Source organism: Molossus molossus, unplaced genomic scaffold (genome assembly GCF_014108415.1).
Source record: "Molossus molossus isolate mMolMol1 unplaced genomic scaffold, mMolMol1.p scaffold_m16_p_23, whole genome shotgun sequence".
NCBI classification, from domain to species: domain Eukaryota; kingdom Metazoa; phylum Chordata; class Mammalia; order Chiroptera; family Molossidae; genus Molossus; species Molossus molossus.
In genome coordinates, this window is record NW_023425359.1 from 11,614,523 (window position 1) to 11,639,799 (window position 25,277).

General features: G+C 39.4%; 2 protein-coding genes and 1 non-coding gene across 5 annotated transcripts in view; 2 read left to right on the plus strand and 1 right to left on the minus strand.

The window, feature by feature from the left end:
• ADSS2 (adenylosuccinate synthase 2) overlaps positions 1-19,066 on the minus strand; it is a 35,908-nt gene extending 16,842 nt beyond the window's left edge. The window contains exons 1-4 of one of the 3 annotated variants that reach the window (XR_004961404.1): positions 18,788-18,998; positions 6,105-6,207; positions 5,221-5,289; positions 2,896-2,946 (exon numbers count right to left, since the gene is read on the minus strand). Coding sequence is in view for 2 of the 3 variants with exons in the window: in XM_036277378.1 (XP_036133271.1) it covers positions 2,896-2,946; positions 5,221-5,289; positions 6,105-6,207; positions 18,788-18,970 (406 nt within the window). In the remaining variant the exon portion in view is untranslated. Of the gene's footprint in view, positions 1-2,895; positions 2,947-5,220; positions 5,290-6,104; positions 6,208-12,254; positions 12,296-18,787 lie in introns of those variants that run through there. The other 2 variants (XM_036277378.1, XM_036277379.1) reach the window with 2 other exon arrangements.
• A 470-nt stretch (positions 19,067-19,536) lies between these two features.
• Positions 19,537-19,670, plus strand: LOC118640799. Its single transcript, XR_004961454.1, has one exon. It is a non-coding gene; the product is annotated as a small nucleolar RNA SNORA42/SNORA80 family (small nucleolar RNA).
• Positions 19,671-21,176: 1,506 nt separating this feature from the next.
• CATSPERE (catsper channel auxiliary subunit epsilon) overlaps positions 21,177-25,277 on the plus strand; it is a 76,189-nt gene continuing 72,088 nt past the window's right edge. Inside the window, 5 exon segments of the mRNA XM_036277762.1 lie at positions 21,177-21,241; positions 22,964-23,012; positions 23,574-23,647; positions 23,939-24,008; positions 25,139-25,213. Coding sequence (XP_036133655.1) covers positions 21,177-21,241; positions 22,964-23,012; positions 23,574-23,647; positions 23,939-24,008; positions 25,139-25,213 — 333 coding nt within the window.

The following is a 25,277-nucleotide window of genomic DNA, read 5'->3' on the forward strand; positions in this document are numbered from 1 at the left end:
ATTACTGGTTTTGAAAGAACAGTCTTTGAAGTTGTTCTGAATATCCCTCCGTTTTCTATAGCCTGGATATTGAAAACAAAAATATGCCACCACGAGGATTTGGTCTAATTTTTAAAATTAAATGTAATTGTTCACTTTCAATGTTAAGTCTTATCAACACCACCTTATTATTTATTTTTTATTATTATAGTTAAGTTTTATTAATACTACTCATGTTGTGCTATATGCTGTCCAGTGTGAGCCTCAGTATATATAATATCCACTTTGCTTGTTTCTCATACCTTCCCAGGTCTTTATTTTTTTCAGGTATTTTTTTTATTGTGCCCACATAACATGAGATCCACCTTTATCACAGATTTTTTTTTAAATCCTCACCCAAGGACATTTTGGCATTTATCTTCAGATAGAGTGGGAGGGAGAGAGGGTGGAAGAGAGAGAGAAAGATCGATGTGAGAGAGACACATCCAGTGGTTGCCACCCACATGACTCCAACTAGGGCTGGGGACCAACTGCAACCGAGGTACGTGCCCTTAGCGGAACCGAACCCGGGACTCTCCAGTCCGTGGGCTGACACTCCAGCTGCTGAGCCAAACCTGCCAGGGCCTAACATATAACATTAATCTGGGCTTTGCTCTCTGGACTCAGTCCTCCTCCACCAGAGAAATTTTCCTTTAAGGACATAAATGTATAAAAAAGAAAAAATCATTATTAAAGAAATATAATAAAATTATAAAATTAATTCACATTTGCTATGATTTAAACCACATTACTGTCCGATTAGTTTGGTCCTTTGATCCCTTTGCATTACTGCTTTCTTTGGTTTGTAGTCTAAAGTAGTTACGTAACTTGCTTAACCACTGTGATACACCAAGGATGTAACCTGTCATGTGACAGACCCAAAACACTTGTAATGAGGAAGAAAGGTGGAAAATCCAGACAGGAACACAAGTCACTCTTACTACTATGTTCTTTCCAACAAGCTGACATCACCAGCATGGTTACCTAGCTACCCATAGCCGAACTACCTGATTATGCACGTCAAGGCTGTAATTCACTCAAAGGGCATGTACTAGGTATTACCCTGTTGTGCAACCCTAAATTGTGGCGCTCAGGTTAAGATCCTGAAGTTCACCCAGCAGATGCTGAGGGCCATGAGAAAGCTCTGACGCCAAGCGTGGCTTTCATCGTGTATCACAGAACCTACCTGAGCCGCAAGACAGGGGCAATGAGCACCCAAAGGCCATATATGAGACCCATGAAGGGAAAAGACGTTAAAGATGATGGTAACCCAATATTCATGGTAACAGAATACGTACAAGGTTAATCATTAGTGAGTGTAAGCAGATAAAAATACTGTAACAGTAGTGAACAAAAATACATTTTTCATGACATACCTAAGAGACTGTCAATACGAAAAAAATAGTAACACTGTATTGCTTTCTATATTATAGCACTATAGGGATGACATATAAAAGTTTAAAATTAAATTACTAAGATAAGTTAATAACTAAAAAATAGTTTTATTTATTTATTTATTTTTTATCCTCACCCGAGGACATTTTTTGTTCAGGTAGAGTGGGAGGGAGAGAGAGGAAGAGAGAGAGAGAGAGAAACATCGATGTGAAAGGGACACATCGAGTGGCTGCCACCCGCACGACCGACCAGGGCCGGGGACAAACTGCAACCGAGGTACATGCCCTTAGCGGGAACCGAACCAGGGTCTCTCAGGACCGCAGGCTGATGCTCTAACCGCTGAGCCAAACCGGCCAGGGCAAAAAATATGTTTTATATAGGTGACAGGCTGAGATGATTTTTTTAAAAATCCTCAACCAAGGTTATTTTTTCATTTACTTTCAGACAGAGTGGGAAGGAGGGAAAAGGGGGGGGGGGGGCGGAGAGAGAGAAACATCATGTTAAAGAGTCACATTGATTGATTGCCTCCCACACAACCCAACCAGGGTCAGGGACCAAACCGCAGCCAAGGTACCTGCCCTTGACCAGACTCAAACCCTCGACTCTTCGGTCTGTGGGCCAACGCTTCAACCACTGAGCCAAACCGGCCAGGGCTGATTTTTTTTAAATCAGAAGCTTAAAATAGCCAACAAAAGTGAAAGATTTACAATTTCCTTGCTTTCTTCCCAAAGGGTTTCAATTTGCTTACTTGGCTGCTACCTGAAGAACTTTGACAGGGCCGCCTCTTAAACGGAGGTCACTGTTAAAACTAGAGCAGCAACTGCCTCAGGAGAAACTCGTATTTAAGCCGAATGTAAGAGTTCTGTGACTCATATAAGTTTCTTACAAGGTTTATAGTTCTTTCTCTTTCCTAGTTATTGTCTCTTAATCATGCCACTGTTAATAAATGATTTAATCACTTCAGCAATAGGATAATAGGGAAACAAACCTCAAATTTATTGGTCGTGGCTGAATTAACCTTAGAACCCAGTTTGTTCTAAATAATGGAAGAGAAAGCTAGTCTGAATAATGTCTGAATCATCTAAAAAGCAGTATTATTACATTTGAGACACAGAGAGTTACTCGAAAGATTTGCAGATGGTAGACCTACTTTTACATGAGTATTAATGTGTGGAAATAAATGCTCTCTGCATTTTGATATAGCTAATTTTTTTAACAGAATTAGAGATTCTCATGAAATACTGCTTATGTTATTCATTTGACTAGCTAATTCTTCCTTGAGAAAAAGGCAAATTTTAGCCTAACCCTTGTCAAAAATACACACACAAATTAATAAGGTTTTATGTATTTGGAATCCAATTACTATAATCCACCCTACTTAGTTTTCACTAAAATTAAAGACAAAATTGGTTGCAGAATGCTTTCATGTGATAAGTTCTGATAAAATGATAGTTATAAATAAAGGCATTATGTCCCCCTTACCAATATGAGCTCTGTCAGATATGATAAGTCTTTTTTCCCAACCTTCCAGACCTAGAGGGAAGGAGAAAAAATACATTTAATTGAACATTTTATATAATAATTCTTTCATCTTAATTTCTTTAGAAATATAGTGTTTAAAGTGTTTTTCACTAAAGTAATCACTTTCGTATATTTTCTTCTGCACAGGAAATATGTTTAATAAGAATTTTCTCACCTGTCATTCATTATATACACAAACCCATTCACACGTTCTTTCTACATGTTTTGCTCTAAAAAACTCCAAACACAGCCAGCTCTGTCCACATAAAATACTTCTAGGAACCCAAACGGCAAATGGAATACAATAACGTTCTTGCAGAAGCTGGGGGAAGAGGAGTTAGGTGTGGAGCGGAGGGAGAATTCCGAGAAAAGGGAGTTGCTAACTTTGGGAATGGCACCCTTTCCCAAAAGACAATTATAAAAAGTGTGATTAAACAAAATAATAAAATGTCCTCACTAATTGCTTCAAAGTATTATCAATTACTGCACTGAGCACACTGAACTGTAACAAGATAGAGAGACAGATAGATGATAGATCGATCGATCGATCTCCCCATTTAACGGTGAATGCCTGACAGCAGGCCGTGAAGTTTCACAGCATGGGCCAGTCATCCAATAAATGTTCAAAAAAACTGTTGAATGAGTATGTAAATGAAGCTAAATAAATATAGTTTTAAAGACAGTACACCTTTGCAGGCTATCTGCATTCTAAGGATAAGCCACCAAACTCCAAACATTTTCAAAACTAATTTTAGATATTAAAAATGAATTGTCAATTTTTTTTTAATCCTCACCCGAGGACATTTCTTCCATTTTTTGTTCAAATAAAGTGGGAGGGAGAGAGAAGAAGAAGAGAGAGAGAGAGAGAAACATCAATGTGAAAGGGACAGATTGAGTGGCTGCCACCCACAAGACCCAACCAGGGTCGGGGACAAACTGCAACCGAGGTACGTGCCCTTAGCGCGAACCAACCCGGGGTCTCTCTGGACCGCAGGTCGATGCTCTAACCGCTGAGCCAAACTGGCCAGGGCTGAATTGTCAATTTTGATTAATATCCAAAGATTTATTTTAAAGTTATTCCTTGCAGATTAGAGAGGAGGATCTCCTTGGTAATGTGCGAAAAGATAAACCAGAATAGGAAGCCTCCCCCTCTACAGCTGGCTTGACGTGTAAATATGTACTCTGAGGTTAGCTTAGGCAATATTGTAAAGAAACCATTATAACGAAACTCAGTAAAGTGGATTCAGCTGGATTAGTTAGGCCAGAAGGAAAAGGGAAGTTGTTTTAGAGAATGAAGGGAAGCAGAGAGCAGCCTGGGAACCTCAAGCGGACCAATTTAAAAAGTGGGCACCAATACTCCGGTCAAACATGCAGGGGGCAAGAGAGATGGTAGCAAGACAGGGTTCTGTGAAGTCAGACTGAGTTGTCAGAAACACTTGAGGACAGATTGCTACTTTTAAACCTGAATGACATAACAGAACTGCGAGCTAAGCTAAGGGAAACTACACTAACATTTCCCTCGATTGTGTATTATTTGCATTGCCAAATTCCTCAAACCCTAGCAAGGTAGCCAAGTTGAATGTAAACAGATTTCCAAAACTCCAAAAGGGATTAGGAAAGGCAGGAAATCAAGATTGTCCTTCAAGGAGATGGGACAGATGCGTATCACAGAAGGAGCATTTCTCTCGGTTGGAGGGAGGGGACTAACAACCCTCTTGTATCCCGGGGTGGTGGCCACCAAGGCCCTGCAGGCCTCTGGGAACAAGACCGGCCGTGTGCAAGGGCTCCTGTGGCTTCCTGGCTGCCCGAAGCTCCCTTCTGGTTTGGGCAGAAGAGTACGCTAGCCTGAGTAAAAAGGACAAGATGAACTCACAAATTTCCTAGAGTTTTGCCAGTAAATAATTAGTAAGTAATTTTAGCTCCCTAAAGATAAAGTTTACAGATGACCAATGTGTAAAGTAATCAAGACTTATACAATAACCTTTTTATGTTTATCTTTTGTTTAAATACTGATTAGAATTAATAAAATTTAACAACTGACATTTTAAAAACCTGTACTACAATAACCTAGAATTTTAAAGTATAAGACAAAAATGTTAAGTGGCTGGCATGAGATCTGATAAAACTTTATAAAGGGTGTCAATGTGAGAGAAAAGGGGGGACATCTGTAATACTTTCAACATTAAAGTTTTTAATACACACACACACACACACACACACACACACACACACACTTCACACAAAAAATAACTGGTTACCAGGCAAAGTAGTCTCATTTTTTCATACCTTTTCCTTTCTTAACATTTTTTTCTGCTTCCTCAAATAATCCTGGTAGGTGAATGACCACACCATTTCCTAAAGCAAAACAAACAAATTAATCCCAACCTTAAACATCTATACTTATAATATAGACAATACACATATATTAAAATGTAGACATCTACAATTATCCTTTATTTAGAAAAGAAGATTGAGGGACTTTGATTTATAGGACATTCTGATTTATCAAGGAGTTACCACAGAAAGTATTCCAAGTTTTAAACAGTAGTATAATGTAAATACACAATAGAACATAACATACAGAATATAAAAACACTAAAATCACACTCAATATAATCTAAAATTTCTTTGAAACAAAGTGAAATAACTATTTTGAAAGAAACTAGCTATGTAGTTTTATGCAAATTAAACCAGGTCACAGTAGACTCTAGATCAATGTCTTTCAAACTGAGAATCACACCCTATTACTGATAATAAAATCAATTTAGTGGGTTGTGACTAGCATTTTTAAAAATAAAAAATTAGAATATAACACATCAGATTGCGTCATATGTTATAAGGGTTCAGAATTAATTTATGAAACATAGACTTCTTGTTTTCTTACTGTGCATCACAATGTTTGAAAAACTGATTTGATGACCTAATAGCTCTTTATAGATAGAATTAAGATTGCCAATGACCACAGATAAATGCAAAGCAATCATTCTAGAAAGTATTAGTGCTGAAAGATTTAAAAGAGTTGTAAAATAGCCAAATTTAGGTATATTCCAGAAGGTACCAAGGTCAAGATTAATCATTTGATTAGTAAAATGAAATCGGTTTGATGATGAAAAATGAACACTATTATCAATTAGGAGGGAAAATTCCCAAGTGGTTCATTCTCTACTTACCAATGAATGCAGTAACATTTGGATTAATTATTCCACTGGGTAAAAGATGAAAATCATATTCCACGGAATCTACCACAACTGTATGGCCAGCATTATTTCCTCCCTGAAATATAAGATGGGAAAATTGAACCTGACGATAAATATGAGAAGTAATATGTCTCCTTCCGAAGTGAATTAATGATTTCCTGCTAAAATGTCAATATAACTTAAGGAAACCCAAGCATCTGCCATGAATTCTTATTCTTCGGGGGCTTCACAATAGTTTCTGTCCCCTCCCCTTTTCTCACGGGAGTACACTTGAGTGATCACTCCTGACAGGACCTGAGAACTAGAGAATCCAGGCTTCTGGGTGATAGGAAGACATATGCCCGCTAAAAAGAGGGAAAAAAGTGAAAAAGCACAGGGAACAATTAGTTTGTTATTCTCTTTTTGTCACTATGTAGGACATGCAGAAATGTAACTAATTATCCATGAATTCTAAACAAAACAAAAAAGTCCCTAAAATAGAAAGAGTCATCTACCCAGTTACCCTAACTTGATGTAAATATTCATATAATTCCCATTGTCCTAAGAGAGTGTCAAGCAACTTCGACCTGAAATGTGTATTCTTACGTGGACTTATCAACTTGGAAATCTCCCAACAAACTCCCTCAAATACAGGTTATCCTGAGACTCAAATTTTTAAATGTATAAATCAATCTTTTGAGTTTGGTTTGTTACAGATCCCTTAAGTTTACGCATCTCTGGATAAAGTAATACACTGGGTCACAGAACCTCTAAAACTGAGAATCATACTATTGACCCATGGTGAAACTTCCACTCTGGGAAAAGCTCACGCCTACACAGTCAATAAAAGCAAATTTTGAAGTCAAATGATAAAAATTAGGTACAAAGCAGACAATATTAAGTGACCGGTTAATTTTTCTAATTTCTAAGTTTAAAAAGAATGGGAGCAAACACAAATCAATTAATTATAGGTTTAAACTTCTATACAATATTAACCAAAATTTTTAAGTAAACCACATACTAGGAATATATTTCCAACAAAAAGTTTAACAGCAACAAAAAGTTTGACATCTTCGTGGGACATTTAAACAAATACCCATCAAAACTGCGTCTCCAGAGAATGACTAGTTTAACTTGATAGCAAGACAATTTTTGTCAAAATGAATGTTGTTTACATTTTACCAAATCATTACCAATTATGAATTCACAAAAATGCCGGAAAGTAAGTCCTTCAAAAAAGCAAATGCCTATTTACACTGTTTTGCACTGCACAAAGCAAAACATTCCATTTGAAGGCTACTGTATGTCATATATGTTTAAATACAAACAGCTTGCCAGTGGTGACACCTATGGTGTACGGTGTATAAGATGACAGGGGATGCCAAGATACAGGAAGACAGAACCAGGTGTGTTCAGCAATACCTCCTTCCCGATACCACCAATTAGTGCACAGGTGACTAATTCTTACAATTCATTTGTAATAGGAAAGATCTGCACATGACAGGAAGGCACAGAGGATGCACAGTAAAAAGCGAAGTCTTCCTCAGATTCCACCCCGACCCTGTCCCTGTTTCCTGGACAGGCATCCCGGTACCACCAGGTTTTTGTGTCCTTTCAGAGATAATTTTGTATATACAAACACATATTTATATACTGTTTTATTCCATGCATGCAAATGTTAGCAAACTATATATACCTGGGCAGCTTGCTTTTTTCACTTAAATCTTAGAGCTCATTCCATAACCTTGCAAAGAGAACCATCTCATTCTTTTAACAGCTGCACCATATTCCTTTTTATGTGGACAATTTCTTAAACTGGTCTCATAACAGAGGTATCCAGGTTGTTTGCAATCTTTTTTCATTTTGAAAATGTTACAATTCCTGGTACATACTTTATTATTTCATGCTTGTGTAAGTTTATCACCAATACTGATAGAAGAATCCTAAAATGTGTATTACTTACCAAAAGAACATACTGGTCTTAACTTAGTCTTTTAAAAATTTCTTTAGATCCTAGGTAAATGTTAATTTGCTATTACAATTATTTAATTCTAAATTACTATAAATCACTAAATTTAATAAATGCTTACTAAATTGTTATAAAGTATTAGCAACTTTGAGACAACCAATATAGCATTATTTAAACAAAACTAGTTTTAAGTCCATCATTTGCTTAATATGTAAAACAAACTACTCTGTAATTTTTGGAGTAGACCTTAAAAGCAAGCCACTTAATTTACACAAAATCATTTTTATAGATGTACTAATATAATCAGTTATTAACTGGGAAGTGCACAACAGGGTCCTTGTTATATAACAAAAGCCTACTCTCTTAGGGACACTTTACAAAGACAGTCAGGACAGCAGTCACCATAATGGAGAGATGATGGCAGAAATGTGTGTTTCCTTAAGGGAGGGGGTTGTGACTGGTGTGACCTGAGTTTAGGGGGATAAATTGGTTTAACTCTTCAAGTTCTTCCAAGTTTACAGGTGGTGGTTTAGGCTGGAAAAGTTCAGCTGCAAAAGGCTTGAAACCATATTTTAATGAACAGCTCACTCAAACATTAACCAACCGTTTTCAATAACCCATGCCTTATTAAAGACAACTACATAGTTTAAATCTTAATTTCTGTTTGACTGAGTAGGAAAATATGGTTACATATTCCCAGAATGACCCTAGCTTATCTACTAAGGAGCACAGGGAGAAAATGTAAGTGCTTATCAGTATACTTGGTCACAAGTGCCCTATGGGGACGGTGAGGTATGATAGCTTATCATCATGAAACACGCCCTGTGCAGAAAAGATTCTTCAGCTGAACCAAGAAGGAGCTACTTGTAAGGACTTTCTTGACAAGGTAATCTATACATGAAATAAGTTTTGGTACAGTATCATATTTCACAAAATGCAATGGATAAAGTTTCACATCTGAAGTACCTATTTGGATGCTAACCTAAAATATTTATAAATTGTGCAGAATATACAAAATTCACCTCGGGAGCTCAGGATACAGATTATACTGGTCCAAGGAGAGCCACATATATTAGCAGAGAGCAAAACGAAGACGTTTCCATGAGCAGGTAGTGTGAACCGTATGTACATTTCCATAGTTGTGATGGAACTGCTTCTCATGGGCACCTCTGTGTAGTGTGCACCGGCATACATAGCAAGGATGTATTCATTTAATCATGTTTAATGATTCTGCTTAGTTAGCACTGGGGGCCAGACAGTATAATATAGATGAGAGATAAATGTTTTGTTCTATTTTTAACAGAGATGCACTATTCTTTACTCATTCCAAAATTTCCCCAAGCCAAACTTGGTAAATTAACCCCCCAGATATAGCATTATAATCATATATTCAGATTAATAGTTACACATAATTATCTCTTGTTGCTTTGCTAAATTCCCAAAACCCAATGATCCCAGTTACTCATTACTTTGTATTAGCAAAACTGTATGTTTTATTATTTAACTAATAATAAAAACAGAATACGTACAATTAATTGTTATATAAAGAAAGGGTCCCAGAATAGCTATTCTATTTGGTTCGGTCTCTCTTCTCCCCCACCTTTCCCCTTATTTTGCAAATCATGATAATCACCCCCTCTAGCCACAGTAATTTGATCCAGCAGGGAAACCTGATCCAAGCCTGAGCCAATCAAGCTCCTTGCTCTGGGCCATTTGATTTTGAATAGAGAAGAAGGCATTTAAGAGTTAGGGACGCCTGTCACCTAAAGGCACATCCCAAAGAGAAAGGCCGCCAGTTCTGGCTGTTGAGACCCCTGAGCTACCTTTGTCTGGGGCCACTCTGAGGCTTGGCCAGTCTGCTCTTCTTCAAACAAATCCCTACTTCGCTTAAGACCATCTCTTTCCCTTGCCGGCAAACAAAGAACCCAAAAGACTAACAAAATAAACTCACTGAGTCGGAGTATGTATACAGCTGGCTCTCTAAATGCACACCTTGCACTAATGATAAATAAATGTAAAAGATGATTAACTTTTAAATGTTAATATTTATGCAGTCAAGAACAAAACTCTGGCCGGTTTGGCTCAACAGTTAGAGCATCGGCCTGTGGTCCAGAGAGACCCGGGTTCGGTTCCCGCTAAGGGCACATACCTCGATTGCAGTTTGTCCCTGGACCTGGTTGGGTCGTGCGGGAGGCAGCCACTTGATGTGTCCCTTTCACGTCGATGTTTCTCTTTCTCTCTCTCTTCCTCTCTCTCCCTCCCACTCTATCTGAACAAAAAAAATGGAAAAATGTCCTCGGGTGAGGATTAAAAAAAAAAAAATTAAGAACAAAACTCTAACACAGTACTGCAGGATTCAGGGATGGTATGACCACTTTGGGTTATTTTGTACTGTTCTAGGTTTTTCCATGTATGCTCGTGCTTTCCCATTTGATTGAAGCTTTCAAAAGTCAGAGCAAAATGTTTTGTGATTGTTGTTGTTGTTTTTAAACAAGAGGTGGTGGGGTGTCACAGTTTGTGTCCTTTTTATTTTTTTGATACGTGCCCCTAGCGGGCACCGAACCTGGGACTCTCTGGTCCACAGGCCACAGCTCCAACCACTGAGCCAAACCGGCCAGGGCAGAGCCAAATGTTTTTAAATATTTTTTTTTTCCAAGACTCCAAAAAACCAGAGGTTGTCAAGCCGAACTGTGGAATAAAAGTTTGGATAGGGAAATGTTGATACTGAATGTGTAAGTTTCTAACTAAGAAGCTCCAAAGGTCCAAGGGGGGATTTTAGAAAAATGTTTGGAAGAGAATAACTAACCTCAGTCTGCAAACATGACTCCTAACCCTTAGTTTGCTATTAGGTCTTTCTCTTCCCCAAATCACTCCCCAGCTCAGCGAGTTCCTGCCGTGACTGCTGTCAACCTGAAACAGCCGGTCTCCTCTCCAGCAGCACTGGAGGCTCCGGTGTCCACAGCTAACACGTCCATGCACTTAGCCCAGAGGCATTCTCAAGGCCTCTGAAATAGTCTGTGTCTTCTCTTTCCCTTTTTGCCCTGAATACATGAGCACTGTACTGTAATCATACAGCTCAAAGTGAACATCAATCAAGAAGTCGGTTTTAGCCTGACACTGGCATAAAAACAGACACATAGATCAATGGAACAGAACAGAGAGCCCAGAAATAAACCCAGGTCTATATGGTCAATTAATATTTGACAAAGGAGGCAAGAACATGCAATGGGGTAAAGACACTATTCAATAAATGGTGCTGGTAAAATTGAACAGATACTTGCAAAAAAAAAAAAAAATGAAACTAGACCACCTCCTTACACTGTATACAAGAATAGACTCAAAATGGACTAAAGACTTAAACGTATGTCTCGAAACCATAAAACTTCTAGAAGAAAACATAAGCAGTAAAATCTCTGGTATTTCTCTTAGCAATATTTTTTCTGATAAATCTCCTTGGGCAAGGGAAACAAAAGAAAAAGTAAACAAATGGGATTATATCAAATTTAAAAGTTTTTGCACAGCAAAGGACACCATCAACAAAATGAAAAGACAACCTATTAAATGGGAGAACATATTTGCCAATGACACATATGATAAGGGGTTACTATCCAAAAAGGTATAAAAAACTCATACTACTCAACACCGAAATAACAAACAATTCACTTTAAAGATAGTCTGAGGACCTGAATAGACACTTCTCCAAAGAGGATATACAGATGGCCAATAGACATGAAAAGATACTCAACCTCAGTAACTGTTAGAGAGATGCAAATGAAAACCACAGTGAGATGTCACACCTGTCACAATGGCTATCATCAATAAATCCACAAAGCCAAGTGTTGGCGAGGATGTCAAGGGCACCCTCCTGCAGTTTGGGGGAATTCTGACTGGTGCAGCCACTGTGGAAAACAGTGTGGAGATTCCTCAAAAAATGAAAGATGGATCTGCCTTATGACCCAGCAATTTCACTTCTGGGGATTTGTCCGAAGAAACCCAAAACACTAATTTGAAAGAATATATGCACCCCTATGTTCACTGCAGCATTATTTACAATAGCAAAGCTATGAAAGCAACCCAACTGCCCATCAACAGACAAGTGGATAAAAAAGTTTGTTACACAGATACAATGGAATATTACTCAGTCATTAAAAATAATAATAATAATAAAATCTTACCATGTGGAAAGCACAGATGGACCTAGACAGTATTATGCTCAGTGAAATAATTCAGTCAGAGAAAGACAAACACCATATGATTTCTCTTATATATGGAATCTAAAGAACAAAATAAACAAACAAAAACTGAACCAGACTCATAGACACAGAGAGGGAACTGGTGGTTGCCAGGGGGGAGGGAATTGGGGAAATGGGTAAAAAAGGTGAAGGGATTAGGTAACAAAAAATTGGTACTTGCAAAACAGTCATGGGGAAGTCAGTCAAGTATAGGAAATATAGTCAATAATATTGCAGTAACTGTGTATAGTGCCAGTTGGGGTACTGGAAATATCAAGGGGAATGCTATGTAAAGTATATGACTGCCTAACCACTAAGCTGTATACCTGAAACCAATACAAAATAAAATTGAAGGAAATATTTTTTAAAAGGAACATAAAATCCAGTAGGGCAATAAAATATATCCAATATTTGACACAGAAAGAAAAAGAAATCAGTTTTTCCTATAACACACTTATAGGAAAAATCCTATAGCAATACCTCAAACCCTGTGCCTTTGAACTATTCCAACAACCAAAAAGTGGTTCCTATTTCTTGTCTCGAATCTTCAAGCTTCTAGGGAACCTTACACTCTGTCTAGTCAATGCTTATCACCTGTACAGCTTTCCTGGTAAAAACGGTAAAACCTGTGCCCCTTTCCAGGTGAAACATTTCACTGTTGCCAAAACTAAAACACTTGTCAATCCACAGAAACTAAGTAATTATAAACAAGGATGACTTCTCTTTTGTGAAAACATTCATATAATTCCAATTAGCTTTTGATTTCAAAGTACAGCAGGTTAAGTTACTACCAGTAAGTTGATCAAATGAAGCTATTCAACAGTAACCAGACACACTAGATAGGAAAACATACACAGGGTATCTGAATTTCTCCTTAGCAAAGACACCCAAGTGCACTGCTCAGTTATCTTTTAAAGGCGTAAGATATCCCTTTTACCTAACAGTTACATACACAGATAAATGTCACACAGTGATAGAAATCTCAGATACCTGTATCTTATACCTTAAATTACCATTATAAAACAATTTCTCACAATGCAAGTGGAAAGATGCATCTTAGGTTCCTAATTAAGAAGCATGAGACTCTAGTTACCAAACTGTATTATCAACATGTACTGAACGAGGGTCAGAGGTGACCAGGGGGGTAGGAGGATCTGACATGCAACCAAAAATTGCATAAATCAATGGTGCCATGAAACTCTTTGTAAATGCTTGATAAAAACTCACCTAATCATTACATTTATGAATATTTTCTTACAAACACACTGAAATGGAACCACAGATGTCAAGTCAAAAAACTTCCCCCACAAATAAAATAACTCCTTTAAAAAGCTTTTAAATAGCGCTGGCCAGTCTGGCTCAGCAGTTACAGCGACGGCCCTTAGGGCTGCAGGCATGTAACTCCGTTCCATTTTGATCCCCAGCCCCAGTTGGGGTCCTGCAGGAGGCAACCAATCGGTGTGTCTCTCTCACATTGATGTTTCTCTCTCTCTCCCTCCTTCCCACTCTATCTGAAAATCAATGCAAAAATATCCTTGGGTGAAGATTTTTTTAAAACAGCTTTTAAACAGTTTGACAAAGACAAAAAAAAACCATTAAAAAAAATTTCATGCCCTGGCCAGTTTGGCTCAGCGGTTAGAGCGTCGGCCTGCGGTCCAGAGAGACCGGGGTTCGGTTCCCGCTAAGGGCACGTACTTCGGTTGCAGTTTGTCCCCGGCCCTGGTTGGTCGTGCGGGTGGCAGCCACTCGATGTGTCCCTTCACGTCGATGTTTCTCTCTCTCTCTCTCCCTTCCTCTCTCCCTCCCACTCTATCTGTACAAAAAATGGAAAAATATCCTCGGGTGAGGATTAAAAAAAAAAAAAAATTTCATGGGACTCCTGTTTTGAAAGAAGAATTATATTACACTGAATTAAATATAATTAAAAGTTGGTTCAAAGTGAAGAACCATCCCATCTTAGAGCCTGAGTAGCCATGGGCACTGTCCTCTACTTGCTGTTCTTTTCCATTGCTTTCACTAGGCGATACTGAACACCTCACAATCCCTTTCCCACTGATAATAGTACTCTAACAATCACCAGTCTTCACTTATTAGTATATAGCTCATCCACACTAATATTCCGTGTCAAAATCTGACATGGTCCCCAAAGGGTAATACAGTTACATTTGTATCCAGTTACAGTAAGTAAGCTATTAAGTATTTATCAGTTTACCAGTTCATTCTAGATTTGCTCTAGGCAACAGTGTTTCCTAGAGATACTTGAGGGGACAACCCACCCATTCCCACCAAAATATAAAAAACAAATACTACTGGTCAGATACCACTGAGATGATCCCATATAACTTAAAAATGTATGCCTTAAAAGTAGAGGTGATGGTATATTAAAATGGGCTTAAAGAGCAAACAACGTGGGGATACCACACTGACCAAACTTGAACATTTTCTGCCTTCAGCAGAGAAAAACTATTTAATAGAATTGCATAGCATTCAACTAATATATGGGGAGGAAACACACCAAAAAGTAATATCAGTTATCTATTTTCTCATAGATACAAGAGATAAGACTTTAATATAAACGACTAAAGCCTTTGAACATAATGGTACTATCTAAAAATACTAGTTCAAATACTAAGTTAATTCAAGAAATGCTGGGGATTCCAACTTAAATTTATTCTAATAGTCAATGAAACTGTCAGGGGGTGTTAAAATAATTTACAGGACAGGGTTATATTAGTGATTTCAAAGAAATATCTCGACAAATGTTAAGTATTTACTTCCTCTCTGCCTCACACAATACTTGGTCCTGTGGAAGAAAACAAACAAGATCCTCTTTTTGAAAAAAACTTACTAGTAGGGAAAGCACAGTAATCCAAGAAAGCAAGTTTTAACCAACTATATAAAAAAAAACAAACAAAAAAGTGATATATACTTATATACTTGGGAAATACTATAAACTGTATGTATAAAATGGAATCCTGATAGTCAGTAGACACAGAAATAGCAATTATTATAAACCTGGAAGAATGGCTTTCCTTAAATGCAAATTCTCTACCATCTCCAAAATAATGGGAAATCATCATTTTCACTGTATAAGGTCAAGGCATTAAAATAACACTTAAGTTGTTCTCTTTTTCAACTGTTCTGATTATTTCAAGGAGAAAGTCTGTTTGCTGCTGGTGTGTCTTTTATATTTCTTTATCACCTATTAATAGCTGGTTCCAGAGCCTTCAGCGGATACTGGCCTCTAGCTACAAATTAACATTTTTTCCATTGAGTTTACTTTTATGACAAGCTTTTTTGTATACCAAGTGACAGGATATACTTCCCTTTATAATTAATTTTAGTTAACATTTCCTCTTTATATTAACTTTAAAACCATGGGCGGAGGGGGGGGTGGTGACACACAAAGAAAGGGAATAACGTTCTAGCCATTCCTGATCACAGGCAACTTCATGTCTGTCACTGTAACCAAGACTACGCAGCTTGCTTTCTCCAAGAACAATAAACAAGCCCTTGCTTACGGCCTAGTATAAACTGCAATAGTTAAAATCTCTGTAGTTTCTACTCAACAAAATGAAGGAAACAGAGTCTAACGGTTTACTGGGAGGACTGGGGTGGAGGGCAGTGATAGGCTTCCTAACAGCACTGCTTTTGTGATGCCAGAAAGAGGCCTTCCTATTCCCTTACTTGAACCCTTTGAAAATCCCGTAACAGCAGCCTTCTCCTCCCCCACCCTGGTCATACTTGCTTCCTTAACAGTTGTCCACTAGACTACATGTTCTATGTGGAGACAATCCCTGCCCTTTTCAGCTGTTTTTTCCCCCCACCACTCAAAGTCAAATCATCTTCTGTCACCAAATATTTGGCCCCCTTGACTCTTTGCTACCTCCCCCACAGCCTTCCCTTTGGTAACCAGCATGCTGTTGTTTGTCTGTGTCTATAAGTTTTATATCCCACATACGAGTGAAATCATATGATTCTTAGGTTTTTCGATGGCCTTATTTCACTTAGCATAATGTTCTCAAGGTCCATCCATGTTGTTGCAAATGGCTGGATTTCATCCTTTCTTATGGCTGAGTAGTATTCCGCAGTAAATATGTACCACATCTTTTTCATCCAACCCTCTAGCGAAGGACACTTTGGTTGTCTCCGCATCTTGGCCACTGTGAACAATGTTGCAATGAACATAGGGGTGCATATATATCTAGAGTATCTACCAAGTTATAAATAATTCCCTACAAATCCTGCATCTGAAATATAGGCCTTAAGTGCTATGATGATGAAAATGCCTTCATAAATGGCTTTGCATTTATTCTTTCCAAAAAGAAAAAAATACATTTTTTTTTTAACAAACATATTTTATATTGGAAGAAATGTCTTATTTTATGATTGCATTGTTGTAACAAGGATACATTATATACATATCACTTCTGGAGAAACAATCTGTATAAAAGTTGAGTTTATGGGATGATTATCACAAAAAATATTAAATTCTAACAAAGTACATATTTTCAATAATACACAAAACTTGAATCATCAAACAAGGCAATTCAAGCTCAAAATATGAGCTCTTAAAAGACACTGAAGGAAAATAGAGATTTTAGAATTATAGAAGGAAAGTAGTAAGTCAAAAGTTTACAAGTGAGGAAAACCTGCCTAACAAATCCGTTTATCTGCTTCTCCTCTATCTTCAGCTAACATTTTAAAGCCAAACTTGGCTCCTTCTCAATCACTTCTCTCTAGATTTTCCAAGGGCATCAGAGCAGATTGGTCCATGACCTCCTTCAAGACTGTTTTCACAGAAACAGCAATTATCTCCAGTCTACAAACTAATTCTGCTATTTTTCAAAGGGATGTTAAAATTGAAGATCTTCTCTAATAAATGTTACCATGATAACATTTTAAAACCTTCTTACAAGCTACATAATGTAGCTCAACCTGAGTACTACCATTTCCAGATAAGAAAGATGGTCAGAGGTGAGAGTGAAGGAGACAAACAGGCCCTCAGGCCCTCAGCTTCTCTCCCCTCCTACCCAGCAAATCATGTAGTCTCATACTTCTTTCCCAACAGCATAGCCAGATCCTGATTTGAAGACAAAAGGAAGTGAAGGCTGGGCTTCTGGAGCAGCTCCAAAGCAATGTGGGGCAGCAGTTCAATGCCAGAACCTTTAGGAGTGTTATTAAGTAAGATAGGTGTGTTGCTAGAGGGCTGGAGGAACAGAAGGTTGGAATGAAGGAAGAGGTGACAGTGGTAATACCAAGAGCCCATTGGACAACTATCTTAGCTAAGGAATGGGCAGGGTGGAGTTCTCTGCATGCAAAAAAAAAAAAAAAAGGCAAGCAAACAAAAAAACCCAAAATAATTTAGAATAATTATATTTAGCTTTTTACTACCTTGTTTCTGCATGCTCAAATGGAATTTATTCAATTTTAGGTAGAAAGCTCCCAATCAAGTGGACCTATTAACTTGTTAGAACACATACAACATGGCATAATCATATTGTGCCATGTATGTTCACAAAGAAGAAACAGTCTGTAAACTAAAGAGACAGCAGTTAACTTCAAATATTACATCACAATTTGGTTTGAAACTGGTTATTGCTCAACTCTTTAGAATTTTGAAAGTGGTATAGTTATCTAAGAGCCTTTACAAAAGCCTAGCCTCTAGGCTGCTTCTAAGCAAACAAATAGGAAGAAAGCTCACACTGAAAACCACGTGTCTCTCAGTAGGAAGTACGTTACCATTCTATTTCCAGAAAGTTCACTTTCAATGTTAGCGTAACAATGTAAATATTTCTAAATACCAGTTTTGACATCCTTGTATTTACGTGTCTCACTGGTAAAAGAACTGGGATTCTGTCCTCTGGGACCAACAAGTAAAAATAATCTCCCCTTAATATTAATATACAGGGTAAGGAGTAAAACAACGGGGCCATTAAACAGTCCAAAGCCCAGAGGTGGGTTCTCATGTCAACAAAGTGGACGGGAGGAGGCAAAGATCAGCGAGCTCCAGGCCTGCAGGTGGGGGCAATGGTGAGTCTGGATTTCAGGGCGTTGGGGAACAATCCGCTCCCACTTGCTTCCCGAGTGGGTGAGTGGGTGATGGGAAGGAGGATGCCGCCGGCTTGGTCTCCGCCGGGAGTCAGGAGCAGGCCTCGGGCGGTAGCTCCTCAAACTCAGACCACATCCATCCCCACGCCGGCCCCAGTCCTGGGGCTGAGCTCTGGTCCCCAGACGGAAAACGGCGACTCCCCAGGCATCGCGCATCTCTCCAAGTCTCCGGGTCAGCCCGCATTTCCCTCCACAGCCTCCCCAGCCCCGCAACCCAAGAGCCCGGGTCAGGGGTCTCTGACCTCCCGCCATTTCTCCACGTCGCCGCAGCTCAAGCAAGAGGAGAGAAGCTCAAGGTGACACCTCGTTTTGGACCGAGGACCCGGGTTCTGGGCCCGGCCTCCGTCGGAGCCGGGTCGCCTCACCTGGCAGCGGCACACGATGTCGGCGTCCTGCGCGAGCAGATCCACCACCTTCCCCTTGCCTTCGTCGCCCCACTGCGCGCCGAGCACCACCGTCACCCGGTTCCCTCCGGGCCGCGCCCTGGGGCGGCCGCAGTCGCCGTTGGGCAGGGAGGATGCCGCCGGGTTGGTCTCGGCCAGCGCCATGGCTCCAGTGACGCGAGGAGGACCCGGAGGCGACGCGGGCAGCGAGGAGTGCGCGAACGGAACTGCTCTGCCGCCGATAGCCACATGCAGAGAAAGAAGGAGCCAGAGCCGGCTCCGCCCCCCGCCCCCGCGGGGCCACCGCCCTCCAGCCAGGCCCGCCCCGCCCCCGCCCCCGCCCCCGCCACAGCTCAAGGCGGGACCGTGACTGCCCCGCGCAGGCCGGCCTGGGCAGCACCGCCCGCAGGAAGAGGCCCTGGCGGCCGCAACCGCCGCCACCCCAGGCCGAGGCCACGCCCCTTCCGCGGCCTGGCGCGCCACTCCAGGGCGAACCCCGAGAGCGGAAGGGGTAGGGGCGGGGCTTTGGGCCTGCTGCAGCTCCACGCCCCGCCTATCCTTCCTTCCTCCTGCTTTTCAAACTGGAGAGGCACAGAGATGCGAGTTCCAGCGTCCGACTACAACTCCCGGCATGCAACGGTCTAAACTATAATCATGTAATCTGCTACGATGGTGTGTGCATATGCAGGTTTCAATCTCGGAAAGCGTTCAATTAAAAACTATTTTTTAATGCATGGGTTTGGATTCATGGCAGGCCCATCCCCTGGGGTTTCTCATAGTGCCTCATGCCAGAGCAAACTGTGGCCTTGAACCTTTGCCTGGCCTCTGCCCATAGGCTGCAGGCACTCAAGTTGGTTGCACAGTGGGAAAAAAATATTTTTTACTGCTTTGTTTTTATTAAGGGATGAGATTGTGCACAAAATACAAAGGATGGAATTTCATAATACAAATGGGGTCTAATCGGAACGTACCGGTTTCGAATTGGAACGTAAAGGAGTAGAAGAATAGAGATGGGGATAGGGGTTGAAAAGAGCTAACTCAAAAGTAAAGCAATAAGGCAGAGGATATTAGACCTGAAAATCTGGAGATCAAGTATAGTCCTAACTCTTCTCATTTTACGCTTTAGTAAGAGAGGCTCGAGGAGGAGTGTATTATCGATGTCGAACAGTATATGCCAGCTACTATGATGCACTTAGCTCCTTTAATTCCTATAATAATATAAGTAATGTTATCTTATCTTTATTTTACAGGATTTAAAAGTTAAATTGTTCTAGCAAGGGCTTAATTGCTATCTAGGCAGTCTGAGTCCACAGCCTAGCCCTTGTATGTATATTCCACTCCTGTTAGTGTTTCAGTACGGCTAGATTCTGGAATATACCTAATGCTGGTCTATGTTCTTCCAACAGCAACACAAATTAACTATAACATATAATTCTGATTTAAAGTTGCTTTAGGGGGAAAAAGTGGCCATAGAATCGCAGTAAATGTAGTGTCTCCAAATAACCAGAAAAAGAGAGAGAAAGAAAATAATAGTGAAATATATAATATATTTTATTAGTGTCTCCCAAATCATATATATACATGATGTTCTCTAATGGTCCGAGAGCATATTTTATTATTTTTATTCAATGATTCATTGTCAGTAAACACTGAGAACCTACTACAAACTAAGATTGTGCTGGGCACTGATGACATAAGGATAAATAAAGGTACAATTGCAGCCCTTCAGGATTCAGACTATTTAGTCTACCGACAAGTAAAGAGATAAATTATAATACTACGTTATAACTTTGGTATTTATCTTGGCTTTACCACAAGATTACAAACCCCTTTGTAAACTAGAATGCTGTCCTTTTTCTTTGTACTCAAATGCACGAAACATACAGTAAGTTGGGCATACAGTAAGTAGGTGCTCAATAAGCACCTGTCGCTGTTCATTTCTGTTCAATTTTGAAGTCATTTATGGAGTGCCTGCGCCTGTTATGCATTGCCAGATACGTATTTGTTATTGCAGTGGTCATATACAGTCACAAGGAAGATTCGGGCTAAAAGATACACTAACCTAAAAGTTAGTTTTACCTTCATTCAGTCAACTCGGATTTTCCTAAGTGGTTTTGCTATTCCACTCCAAAAAAGCATGGTTCTGCCTTTCCTAAAATCTGGTGTTGATTTTCGACTCCAGCATCCCACTTCCAGGCGCCCAGAGAGTTGACAGGCAGGCGCACGCGCACTTCCCCAGGTTGGCTGAAGTGCCTGACTCCCGGCTGTAGCGCTGAGTCCCCCAGCACCTCCCGCCTCGGGCTCCGCTGGCCCCGCCCCCTCCCCCGGGGGATCGCGAGGCCAGGGCGGTTGAGCAGAGGGTCCCGGCGCCATGTCAGCCCAGGGAGTGGCAGTGCTGCTGTCCTGGCTGAGCTGCTGCGGCTGGGCTCTGTGGAGGTAGAGACGCCAGTGGTGGACAGGGGCACCGGGCAGGGTCGCCCCTGGGGCCGAGCAGGGGTCCCCATCCCAGGGCCTCAGTGTCCCCGGACCACCCGCCTGTGCAGACCACTGTCTCGCCCCCCAGTTCCCGGAACATCCCAGCCCCAGCACCCCGCCGTCCCCTTCCGAAAGTTTTCAATGAATGAAGGCGGAAAATGAGGGCACGCTGTTAGGACTTTGCTGCTCCAGTCCTGGTGATTTCACATCGCTGTCCTCTGACTCCTTAAACTCGTTTCCTCCTACTACACTCTGCTTTTGCCAGAGAGGAGAGGACCAATGAGAACCCAAAAACTGGCACCAGAGATTGGGGATTGGGAGGGTTGGGGATACTTCACTAGGATAACTAGGTAGTTGGTGGTTGAATGAAGTGTATCAAAATATTTTTAGCGCTGGCTGGTGTGGCTCAGTTGGTTGGAGCTTTGTCTCTGTGTCGGGTCTCAGTACCCTAATAATAGAGAAAAGTGATAATAAGAGCTCACAGAAATTTGCTCTTCAGTGTTTCAAACAAGCAATACTGTTGCCCAGCCAGTGTAGCTCAGTGGTTGAGCATGGACCCGTGCACTAAGAGGTTGGGGTTCCATTCCCGGTCAGGGCACGTGCCCAGGTTGTGGGCCAGTTCCCCAGTGGGGGACATGCAGGAAGCAGACAGATGATGTTCTCTCTCATTGATGTTTCTATCTCTCTCTCCCTCTTCCTTTCTCTCTCTCTCTCTCTCTCTAAAATCAACAAAGAAAAAAAAAGCAAGCAATACTGTTTTTATGAGTTTCTAATCTTTATAAATTTTTTAAAACTCAGTTTATAAGTGAAGGAAATACAGTCAATATTCTTCAACAGTTTCCATCCTAAAACAAAGGCAAGATATAAAAGTATTTACAGACAGTCCCTGACATACCATGGTTCCACTTAACAATTTTTCAACTTCATGGTCTTGCGAAAGCTATATGCCTAGTAAACTACATGAGTTGTCCAATACTTTATCATAAAACGGGCTTTATGTTAGATGATTTTGCCCAATGGTAGGCTAATGTCAGTGTGCTGAGCATGTTTAAGGTAGGCTAGGCTGACCTGTGATGATAAGTAGGTTAGGTGCATTAAATGCATTTTTGAATTAACAGTATTTTATTTATTTATTTATTTTTATCCTCACTTGAGGACATTTTTCCATTTTTTGTTCAGATAGAGCAGGAGGGAGAGAGAGGAAGAGAGAGAGAGAAACATCGATGTGAAAGGGACACATCGAGTGGCTGCCACCCGCACGACCAACCAGGGCCCGGGACAAACTGCAACCAAGGTACATGCCCTTAGCGGGAACCGAACCTGGGTCTCTCTGTACCGCAGGCCGACGCTCCAACCGCTGAGCCAAACTGGCCAGGGCGTGAATTAACAGTATTTTCAACATACAGTGGGTTTATTGAGACATAATCCCATCGTAAATCTAGGAGCATCTGTACTTTTCATTCTAATGTCTTCAGATACTGAGCAAACCCTAACACCCCTTGGGTAGTGAGTATAGTTCAGGGATAATCCTCGGTTTTAGCTCTGACTATGCTCTCCGGGAAGATGCTTGGGCAGAAATGTAAATCTCTTGGCAGCCCAGATGTGCTCTGACCATGCATAGAATCACTCTTCTTTGTAGGAGAAATTAGCTTTAATATTCATATTTGAACTTTTCCTCCACAGATATTCCACTAACACCAAAAACTACCTTATTTTTAGTACCAGAAGTACTGTAAGTACTTAATTATTTAAAACTATATTTCAGTATTCATTTTTTTTTTAACCTTAGGGCAGAGGGCAGAGTTAATCATGCTCAGCTGTATAGCACAGTGTCATTCTTTTATTTTTATTTCATATTCTTCCTTTCATTTATTGTCCTAATATATATCCCCCTCTCCAGTAATAGTCCTTAAATATATAAGTAGCAAAAATCAGTAGTGTTGGTTTGAGTATTTTGTGATTTAATATTCAAAAATCATGTCATGATACAGAAAGGATGACCATTTCTCATTTATCTTTTTTTTTTTATCCTCAGAGCCTACTAGAGTACCAGTCATCTCCTAGATACTTAATATATTATTTTTGAAATAAAAAAAATTTTAGATCTTATAATTTTGTGAGGAGACTACTGTAGTATCCCAGAAAAGTTTCCTTTGTTGTATTACTTTGTATAATTTCAAACAAGTCAAATTTTAATTATTCTTTCTTTAAATAATAAGGACCCAGATCTGAACAATGAAATGAAAATTTTGGAGCAAAATTTTTGTTTGAACTATTTTATCTTATTTTTCAGATTAAGTTAGAATATGAAGGAACGTTGTTTTCTGAGTGGAAGGTGCCAAAAACTTGTTCTGTGAAAAATAAAAGGTAACATGTTTGTCGTGAATGTCAATGTCTGTGTGCTTACACATAACAAAGCATTTATATAGTGTGGACATTCAGACTCAAGGCTGTGATTTCATGTAAATGTTTTCCTATTAAATAGATGTGAAAAGAAAAATAAAATCACTTTGAAAATAGAAGTCAAATTGCTACATTTTAATTTTTATTATTAGCATACAATTTAAGTTTTTAGGTTTAAAGACTAGCAGGACAATTTTTATTAATCTCATATGCATCTTTACTTATTTCTCCTTTCTTGTTCTCTTTAAATACTAGATCGCCCAGGACAGAAATGCATTGTTCTTCTCCTGGTTTTCAGAATATAAAACCAATTGTTACAGGCCCAGTAAGTTGATTTTAATGATAACTCATTAAACTTGAATAATCATCCATGCTACACTTTATTTTGCCTTTTTTTTTTTTTTTTAGCTTTCAACCTAATTTAACCTGTTTTAAATAGTATAAGTTGTAACTATACATAAGAGGTATTGATAAATTACTGTCAATAACAAAGTATTGGCTCCACACCTCACAGCTGAAGTTTCCACACAGTTATGTAAAGCTACTGCTACAGAGACTCTGGGTGACAAATCCTGCCTTTACTTTGGGGCTTATGCCTTCTTTTAAATTAATAATCTTTATTTTCAGGAATCAAGTAGATAGAGTGACGTGGGAGAGGTCAGATGGATATTAATTCATTTTTAACCCCTATTAAAAATATTTGAATTTGGCGTTTTGAGTTTATGAATGTTTGAAGTTTCATGAACACAATTCCTGAGAAAGTAAAGGATTCCTTCCCCTTTTATGGTATGTTGGACGCCCACAGAAACATTACAACACATGTTATGTAAAAAAAATAAGAACACGCAAGTACATGCATATACAGGATTACCTGTCATTTATGTAGTATCATCAGATCTTACAATCTTTAAGAAGGGAATGTGGCTTTTGAAATTCACTCAAAAGCACTCAGTTATGACAATCAAAAACATCTCCAGGCATTGCCAAATGTCCCCTGGTGAGCAAAATCACCTCTGGTTGATAACCATTAGATTAGAAAGTTAACTGAATTGTATTTCAGTAAGGAAAATGGTAGGAGCTCTATGTCAGACTCTCCTGTCACTCAGGAACTTACAAGAGTTTTAGGAGCTCTGTGTCAGGAATCATGGTCAAAGTCTCAGGAACTGGGAGCAAAGACATATATTTCTTATTATTTCACAAAGTCAAATATAATAGAAACAATAAGCCATCTAAATTTGTCACCTATGATAGTAAATTCTTAATTACAGAGAGTAACTAAAGAATTGAATTAGTATTATATGAATATTTATTAGTCCTATTCTGAAATGTATTCATACTTTCTCTAATCTTAGATAATTAACTTAATTCCTCTCTGACTTAGATACCTTTATCTAAATTTGTATTTAGTTTAAAGTTAACTTTATATATCATAGTTTCTTTTGCACTGTCTTTTAGGATTTAGAAGAAGAACGCTATTTATATGTGGCCAGTTCTAATATTTGCTTTATGTGGTATTATAAAATTATGTAAGTAATCCAATCTTGAATACAAAGGTTATAAATACTTTTTAAGAATATTTAGCTTTAAGTTTTAA